This window comes from Amblyomma maculatum, chromosome 3 (assembly GCF_055883805.1).
Source record: "Amblyomma maculatum isolate TAMU_Amacu chromosome 3, ASM5588380v1, whole genome shotgun sequence".
In the NCBI taxonomy this organism is placed as follows: Eukaryota; Metazoa; Arthropoda; class Arachnida; order Ixodida; family Ixodidae; genus Amblyomma; species Amblyomma maculatum.
In genome coordinates, this window is record NC_139346.1 from 32,374,984 (window position 1) to 32,384,623 (window position 9,640).

Sequence of the window (9,640 nt, forward strand, 5' to 3'; positions counted from 1 at the left end):
GCCGCTTCATATACTATCGATGCGAAGCAAAATAGGACTAGCTACGACTAGGCTATAGAGCACTCTCGTCCGCCGCGCCAGCGGGCGGCATCACATTGGTAAGGTCTCGCCATAAGGTTATAGAGGCGCTGTAAACGTTGGGCGTTTGCCTACTCTGATGATACACCTTAAGCGGGAGCTTTTTCGACGTTCCGCTCAACACACTGGCTCAGACCCTGCTTCAGAGAGACGCGCCTGCAGTACGCTGTTGCGAAAGCGTCGGACGTACACTTGGAGGCGTGTATACATGGAGTGTGTACACAAGCGCTGTTGGGCGCAATTTGAGACGCTGCCTATTTTATGTGTTGCTTTTGAATTGTCATTTAGTGTGAAAAGTGTGTTGTTGAAGCGGACCCAGCTCGTGCGTTTTCTCACTCGGGCGCCGACGCCGCCAGCCGCCAATTTTGCGCTGCACGTGGTTCGGCCGCGCCTCATGGAGTTCGCAGAGAAAGTTCGCTCCATGTGGGTGGCCCTTCATGACACCATCCTTAAAGCTGCACTAGAAATGTTGGGCCGCAATTTTGATATGGAATCCTGACATATTTTTGTCCGCCATACAAGCCTTAGACAATTTGCTAGACGCTTCCAGAGTTGTGCTTTCGGGTTAAACGCATCATTTCCGTACAGCGGTAGCAATGCTTGCACTGAGATAACCTTGGGTCAACGAAGGTACTTTATTCATCGAATTTCTGTCACTTTCCCTCAGCGCACTATGCTCCGTTCGTGTGCTGTTTGATTCACCCTTGCTGCTCGTCATTGGCTCTTAACAGGCATTCCGGGTGTATATGACCAAGTACGAGGAGCGCTACGGCATGTACTCCATACCCGGTATGGAGCCCTGGACCATGGAGCAAGTGTTCTTCATAGCCTACGCCCTGGTGAGAAAATGTCATGGATGCTGTAATGTCATTGTTTTCTGAAATAAAAATGTGAAAGCACTTTTTTTTACCTCATCTGCATGCGAACGAACCTCTGGGTACGACTTTATAAGGCAAATTTCGCTCATGCTTATGAGCTATTTAGGTTCACCTATGCGCCTTCAAGAGAGCAAGAGAGTGGTTATTGTGTGCACGCTGTCATGAGCTTTGAGCGCGAAACCTTCTATAAGTCGCCTTGCAGTAACGTTACGCTGCATTGAACATGCTGGTTCCAGCAAGTATATGAGCTATAGCTAAGCCGAATGTTGTCTTTGCAGCTTGGCAGCTTGCAACATTGCCAACTACCCATACACTCTAATACTTTACCCATGTCTGCACAAATTTTTATTGGCACAATAGTTACGGCATTCCCAGCCACGTCAAGAGTACGATAAGTGTCGGTAAAATGACGAATTGTTTCATAATTTAGTGAGGATCAATTACTGACTTAACTAATATTTAATTAATTAATTATAATTAATAACTTCAAGACAAAACGAGAAGAAAAGGCGATGGACGCACATAGATTATGCGAACGACCCTCTATGTACACCCTTCCTCCTCATTCCATCGACACATATTTAGAGATAAAGAGGAATAGTACGGAATCATTCAAGAGCCATTCAAAATCCACTACGCGACGTCACCACACATTGAAGAACGCTAGGTGCCCAAAATTTGCCAGAAACTTATGTAATGAGCCTCTCCTTCAGGGGTTCCTAGACGGCGAATTTCAGTTGTAAACATTGAGCGTGTCACCCGCTCGCCTTCTCTTGAGAAAACGTCTGAATTCGCTCGAAATAAATGTGCAATGCCTAAAAAAAACCGCCCCTCGCCTCAAGCTGCTTTAGAAACAGGAGAGACAAACTTGCGACATCAATATTGGCACTTACAAACTTTAGTTTTGGGGACCAAGCATGCATTACGTAATGCCAGCACATTACATATGGATGCTGGAGAAAAGCAAGCACCGTCAGGTAAATATGACGATGATTGCAGTACAAATAGGCTTGTGCGGTATAGGCGAGGCGTAGGCGAGCAGCAATTTAAAAACGAAACAATATGTTTCGCTCGCAAAGTTGACTTTCGCTGTGAGTGACACCTTAGTGGAGGACGGCTCGTTAGGGCCTTCTAGCGATTATAAACGTATGCTGCTACTCTGCAGCGCGCGGCCGGCTATTGTGATTTCGACTACATCGCAACGCAGCCTCAGTGGCAAGTTTCGATCCTGATATTCTGGCTTCGTAGTCTAAGTGCTGAGCTAATTAAAAATATCAAAGGATTGCGTTTGCAGACCTATTCAGTGGTAGCTACCAATGTCCATGAATTACCGTCAAAACGGCTCATCAAAATCCCTTAGTAAGTTTTTGTCCTAAACACGCAAGTAAAAGCGGCAACTACCAATGTGCCTCAACCATGCTTTTTCACAATTATTCTTTTTCGCTTTTTCCCTTCTCGTTACCAGTCACGCTGCGAGGTCTCCAGGAAGCGCTCCATGTACTTCTACCTGCGTCCTCGTGACCAGATACCAAACCGCTTCCGGTGAGTGCAAGGAGTGCAGGGCAGAGTGCGTTTGCAGCGCCATTAATTTTGAAGTGATAGCTTTAATGGGCCCTTTCGGCTACCATGATGCATATCGCACAGCAGACACACGGCCGCAGCTTTTCCTCGTTCTTTTAGTTAACTGCACGACACAAAAGCTTGCCCATCGACCGTGCTTCGATGTCATCGAGATAACGTTTCTAAATGGACGTTTAGGGATCTCGTTTCGATTTTTGTCCTTGCTGCACCTTTGAACAATGACACACGTTTCGATTCTTACCTTTTCTTATTTTCTCGTGCTCCAAACAATGAATTTTCATTTTTGTCTTAACGACGTTCCAGCAAAATTGCGACTTTGAAATCAAACTTGTTGATAAACTTGTATTGAATTTTGATTCGGTGCCACTTTAAGCACTTCTGCAATATCAATCTGGAATTATTCATTGCCTTCATCAGGGTTGTAATCTATGCCCGTTGTAAGTTCTTTATTTAACTACTGGCATTAGGTCATGTGCCAGCGAGGTGCACCGGAACTCTCGGTAAAAGAGAAGCTTCGTGACAGATCACAAGGGGGTTAGCTTCGAAGGCTTGCTCTAATTGATGTTGCGTACAAGTGGCTGGAAATCATGGATAGCACATCCATACACGTATTTGTGACAGGTACAGTCCTTGTAAAAAATTTAGGGCCAAATGGAGTTGCCTATGAATCACACCATACGTCTAGAAATCACCTGAAGGTAAGAAGAGTTTTCGTTCTACCATAGAAAAGGACATTAAAAAATGTTGCAATTGCCGCAACCCAAGTCTACAAGTAAACCTCCTGGGCCATAAGTGTCTGCAAAAAGATGTACAGTCGCACCCTGTCTGCTATTGAGCCCTCTATTCACAGGTCTTGTTTGTTTAAAGTTCCACCACTGTCGACCAACATCACTTCTAATATTCACACGATGTTAAGAGCGGAAGTTTCTAAATAATATTAAAATACAATAAAAAGACGAGCTCCTCTATCCGGGCAAACATTAGCAAGCCTGCTTCCACGTGAATCAAAATATTTCAGGAGTGAAGCAAGGTCCATGTCGTCGCTGAAAAATTTTACAAAGTAACTGACAAGCCACGCGCTGTATACTTGTTTTTGGTGCAGCCTGCCCATTACAAATATTATGCATCATTTTCTGGCGTGCTGCGCTACAGCAGTAGATGTAAAAAAAATGAGTTCTCAAATTACGCTGCCGCAAACCTCAATTGCAAGCACATGCATCAAACCTGGAATCAATCATTCTAATGCCTAAAACAGCGGTTAAAAAGGCCTGATAACAACTGTACACCCTCAGGATCCCTTACACCCATGGATATTTAATGCGTCAATGGGTGGATTATGAGTGTCGGCTTGCTAACGCACCCTTTTGTAGCGTCGGAGCGTGTTGTACAGCTTCTCTTCGTCATCGTGCTTTTTCGCACCCACTATGCTTTCTAATATACGTCAAAACTGCACTAGTGACCCTATTGGATGATGCACTGGAAAAACTCCATATCTGCAGGCTCAAGATAAAGCGGTTATCTTCGTAATGCACAAAAAATACCAAGCATCGATTTATGTCCCATGTATGGAATTTTCATTCTTCTAATACTCCTCTTTATCGACAAATGGACCTGCATCAACATTGCTACAGCTGAACGAGGTAGCAGCAGAGAGTTGGGTTATCCATTCTGGAAGTTCGACGGTTTCTAAAAGGCCGTTCAGAGTATATTTCTATGGACAATATTTCGTAGGCAATAATTTTCTAGAGGCACCCGATTCTGCTTCCGTGTGAGAGACTAAATTTTGCAGGACTTGTTACTATATTCATAAAGCTGCCTTGTAAGGCGTTTGCCTGGTGCGCGCCAGACCGGTGATATTCTGATCTTGTCGCTAGAAAGCTATGATATTTTCATACTTTCCAGTGCCTGTTAAGAGGCAGTAGATGAACATTTCAGGTTTCCTCTTTGTTTACGACATCGAGACTTATCTTAAACCTTCACTGCATATATGTGGAGCCACAGTGATCCCCGTTTACATTTTATGATTGTGGTGGCACATATTCACTTGCGCGAAATAATTCTTACACGCTTATCCCCTGCCCCCGCTGCCTATTCTTTGCAGAACAATCATCCCGTTGATGAACTTCGAGCGGTTCGCAGCCATCTTCAGCTGCAAGACGGGCACCATCATGAACCCGGACCAGAAGTGCATCGTCTGGTAATCGCCGCTCGCTGTTCTCCGGCGCGCACCACCCGAAAAACGGGTGGGGAAGGAGAAAAGCGGAAGGGTGGATCTGCTGTCCTATTCACTGCCCTGTTGAAAGTGCGCCATAAAGTTTTGACGCGGCGTGAACACGGTTTCTTGATTTCCCAAACTGCCTTCCACTAAACCTCGTTATTTCATGAGCATCTGAAACCCGAATTCATCGAGACAGGTTCGAGGGTTTTCTGGTCTAGCTGTGACATTTTCCCTGCTTCATGTCTGCCTTTACTTGGAAATTCATCTTTGATTTAGCCTTCGCTGTTATGCCCGTTGCCAAGACAGAACATTCATAAATATGGGCAGTTAAATATATAAGAGCTGCAGAATTTCTGGTGAACTCACATGCTTTTTCAGTCAGTGTCCACGCCTTAGCTTCAGCTCTTGTCTTGAGAAAGTATTCAAAATAGTCGCGATCATTTATTTTGTCATTCAAATGCCTCAACCGAGGCAGCAAGCAGTCCAGTGCAAGCCGTGCTGCGGCCTGGCGCTGCGCGTCTGTCGCATGATTAGCCTGCACCAGTAGGCAATAAGCGCTAATCGAAGTCGTGTACATGGTCACCTGTTTCTGTGCACTGTTCCTCATAACGGGTAGGTTGAGGTCTGGGGCAAAGCCTGTCAGCTTCATCTAAGAGCCATGTGCAAGAAACACAAGAACTCTCAACCCTCACAGGAACCTTCTGACGCCTTGAGCGGTCCGAAGCATGCCCATTCGGAAAATACTACGAACCGTGTGAAAAATATGCTAAAATATTCTGTAATTTTCGTAACCTCAAACTGTACTGTCCGTCTGTAGTAGGGTTGCGTATTCTGTAGTTTTGTACTACTTTTTTACTGTAATAGCCCATTTTGACTTGCTCCAAAAATGTTGGTTGCATCAATAAGTTTACTACCGAAAATCCGCATAGATATTCTGTAGCGGCGAATGAAAATTTTCTGTGGTTTTTTTCCGACTGCGTATCATAGTACTTTATGACTATACTTATTCGTATCTCAATGGAATAATGTAGTTAGCCTCCAGAAAGAAAGCCACACCCTTTAAAACGACGGTCATAACATGTGTATCGAGTACCCGTCTGCGCTCTATACACAAACACGAGGTCTTTCAAGTGTTCGTGGTGAACTCCTTTACCTCCAACACCATGCTTGCTGCTAAAACTCGGACAGTGATTTCGATCTTTTAACAAATGATCATGGGCATGCAGCTTCGAAAACATTACGCTACTTCTTTAGAGATGACAAATCAACGATATAAAAAACATGCATTTTATTAGCACAGATAACATCTTTAAGATCAGAAAATAAGCTTCTACGTGTTTGCAGCGACGATCGTCTCGCCTTGAAAAGCGCTGCACTAAGCGATCCCTGTAATTGTAGCTTTAAGCACCTTTATGCTGTGTCAATAAAAATATAACCAACATATCGCGTACACGCACTTTCCATCATCAGCCGGACTATATATATCATCATCATCATCATCATCATCATCAGCCTGATTGAACCCACTGCACTTTTCTCCACTTAACCCGGTTCTGTGCTAGCTGCATCCACTTGACCCCTGCGAACTTCTTAATCTCATCCGCCCACCTAACTTTCTGCCGCCCCCTGCTACGCTTTCCTTCCCTTGGAATCCAGTTTGTTACCCTCAGCGACCATCGGTTATCCTCTCTTCGCACTACATGTCCTGCCCATGTCCATTTCTTCTTAATTTCTAATAGAATGTCGGTAACTTGAGTTATTTCTCTGACCCACTCTGCACGCTTTCTGTCTCTTAATGTCACCCCTACCATTTTTCGTTCCATAGCCCTCTGGGTTGTCCTCAACTTAAGTAGAACTCTCTTGGTTAGCCTCCACGTTTCAGCCCCATAGGTGAGTACAAGCAAGATGCAACTGTTGTATACTTTCCGCTTGAGCGATACCGGTAAGCTGCTAGTCATAATCTGCGAGTGCTTGCCAAATGCACTCTATCCCAATCTTATTCTTCTCGTTATTGCCTTTTCATGGTCCGGATCTGCGGTTACTACCTGTCCTAAGTAGACATATTCGCCTACTACTTCCAGTGTTTCTCTACCTAATGTAAACTGCTGTTCCTTCCCGAGGCTGTTGAACATTAAGGTAGTCTTCTGCATATTGATTTTCAAGCCTACCTTTCTACTTTTCCTGTCTAGGTCATCAATCATTATTTACAGTTCAGCCCCCGAGTTGCTTAGCAAGGCAATGTCATCAGCAAATCGCAGATTACTGAGGTATTCTCCATCTACCGTTATCCCTAACTGCTCCTATTCCAAGTCTCTGAACACTTCCTCTAAACAAGCTGTGAATAGTACTGGGGAGATTGTGTCTCCTTGCCTAACACCTTTCTTTATGGGAATTTTGTTACTTTCTTTATGCAGAACTATGTTTGCTGTGCAGCCGCAATATATATCTTCCAGCACTTTCACGTACGGCTCGTCTACCCCCTGATTTCGCAATGCCTGCATCACCGCCGAGGTTTCAACTGAGTCAAATGCTTTTTCGTAATCGATGAATGCTATGTTTAAGGGTTGGTTATATTCCGAGCATTTTTCTATCACCTGATTGATAGTATGGATATGATCGATAGTAGAGTACCGTTTCCGAAACCCTGCTTGATCCTTTGCTTGATTGCAGTCTAAGGTGGTCCTGATTCTGTTAGCGATTACCTTAGTAGATACCTTATACGTAACAGACAGTAGGCTGATTGGCCTCTAATTTTTAAGGTCCTTAGAGTCCCCTTTCCTGTGAATGAGGATAATGTTTGCATTCTTCTATGGTTCCGACACCGTCGATGACACCAGGCACTGCGTATACAGAGTGGCCAGTTTTTCTAGCACGACATCCCCCCGTCCTTCAGCAAATCTGTAGTTATCTGATCCTCTCCAGCTGATTTCCCCCTTTTCAGAGCTTCTAGTGCTTTCTTGACCTCATCCTTCGTCACTGGTGGAACGTCTGACTGTTTTTTCCTACCGCCAATCTCACTACGGTCCTGACTACTTTGGCTACTGTAGAGATCTGTATAGAACTCCTCGGCTACTTTGACTATCTTTTCCATATTAGTGGTGACGTTGCCCGCCTTTTCCCTTATCGCATACATCTGGTTTTTGCCTATGCCCAATTTCTTCTTTACCGCTTTAAGGCTTCTTTACAGCATGCTCAATTTTCTCCATGTTATACTTCCTTATATCGGCCACCTTGCGCTTATTGATTAGCTTTGATATCTCGGCCATTTCGATCTGGTCTGTTGGATTGGAAGCTTTCATACTCTGGCGCTCCTTAATCAAATCTTTCGTCTCCTTAGACAGCTTACCGGTATCCTCTCTAACTATCCTACCGCCTACTTCTACCACGCACTCAGTAATGGTATCTCTGAAATTATTGTTCCTTGCCTCTAGGGTAATGTCGCCTCCTCAGTTAGAGCTGAATACCTATTCTGTAGCGAGATCCTGAACTCTTCTGCCCTCCCCCTCACCGATAATTCGTTTATGGGTTTCTTTCTTACTAATCTGTTGCGTTCCTTCTTGAGATTTAGGCTAATTCGGGACCTCACCATCCTGTGGTCACTGCATCGCACTCTCCCGATTACCTCTACATCTTGCATAATGGCGGGGGTTGAACACATTATGAAGTCGATTTCATTTTTAGTCTCTCCGTTAGGACTTGAGGGTTGAGTTGAGCATTCAAGCTGTTCCCGTCGATTCCGGAGTTGTGCTGCCCCCTAGTGCGTGGTTTCCACTCATAAAATCTTTGGTGTAGGTGAAATAATCGATCCCATACAACAAGCTGGATCTCCGCAGTGGACGCCACGTCGGTACCGTCACCATGTCCACAGACGCCACCCTCTGTACGGCTGCCGCCCCAGTGGTCGTCATGGCTCAACCCCGGGACCCGGGCACCTTCTTCGGGACTGATGACGTTAATGTGCATGACCAGTTGTGCCATCTACGAGCGAGTAAGCAAGCACAACCGCTGGGATGCAACGCTCAAGCTGGCAAATATATTTTATTTAACAGGAACCACGCGCGTCTGGTTTGAAACGCACGAAGACGAGATCACATCATGGGACCTATGCAAACAAAAGCTTCACTACCTCTTCGGCAAGCCTATTGGACGTCACCTTGCTGCCAAAAAAGACCTGACATCTCGCGCCTAAGCTTCGTCCGAATCTTGTAGTTCCTACATACAAGTCGTCCTATCCCTGTGCCGAAAGGTCGACTCGGCCATGACTGAGGTAGACAAAGTGGGCTCCATACTAAAGGGTATAGCCGACGCCGCTTTCTACCTCCTCTTGCGCAGGGACTGTTCTACTGTGGACTCTGTTTTCAGGTGTGCCGTGCTTCGAGCAGCGAACCAAAGACGCATAAGTCACTGTTTTGACCGCCTGCCGAATACAGCTGCAAGCTCATCCTGTTCTGACCTGCCTACTCTCCGTCAGCCTCCCAACCAGACTGACTTGGCCCGCATCGTCCGCCGCGAACTCGAGGCCATGCCTCCCGCTGTTTCCTCATCTCAGCTGACAGGCAACATCCTGCCTACTATATCCTTCATGCAGGCATGTTGTTCGCCAGGAGGTTGCTAATATGGGCATCTCCACTGGCCACGTCCCGGGCACCATCGACTCCAACTCAGCCCCTCCTGTGATCGCTACTGCCTCTAACCCCAGCTTTATGCCTCGATACTAGTACCGCAATACTAATGACTGGTGTACCTCTGACGATCGCCCAATCTATTTCAACTCTTCCCGTATTGGTCATACTTCTCGTCACTGCCGCAACCGCTGTTACATGCCGTCACGAACATTCTACTAGGCCGATAGCAGCGGAGTCTCTGTACCGCGTCGTTCCTCGCC

At 45.7% G+C, this 9,640-nt stretch overlaps 1 protein-coding gene across 1 annotated transcript in view; it reads left to right on the forward strand.

The window, feature by feature from the left end:
- The window catches only part of LOC146194458 (neprilysin-1-like), an 81,647-nt gene extending 76,909 nt beyond the window's left edge, over positions 1 to 4,738 (forward strand). The window contains exons 22-24 of the mRNA XM_084596563.1: positions 810 to 917; positions 2,422 to 2,498; positions 4,639 to 4,738. Of these exons, the coding sequence (XP_084452689.1) occupies positions 810 to 917; positions 2,422 to 2,498; positions 4,639 to 4,738 (285 nt within the window). The remainder of the gene's footprint in view (positions 1 to 809; positions 918 to 2,421; positions 2,499 to 4,638) is intronic.
- The last annotated feature ends 4,902 nt before the right edge of the window (positions 4,739 to 9,640 follow it).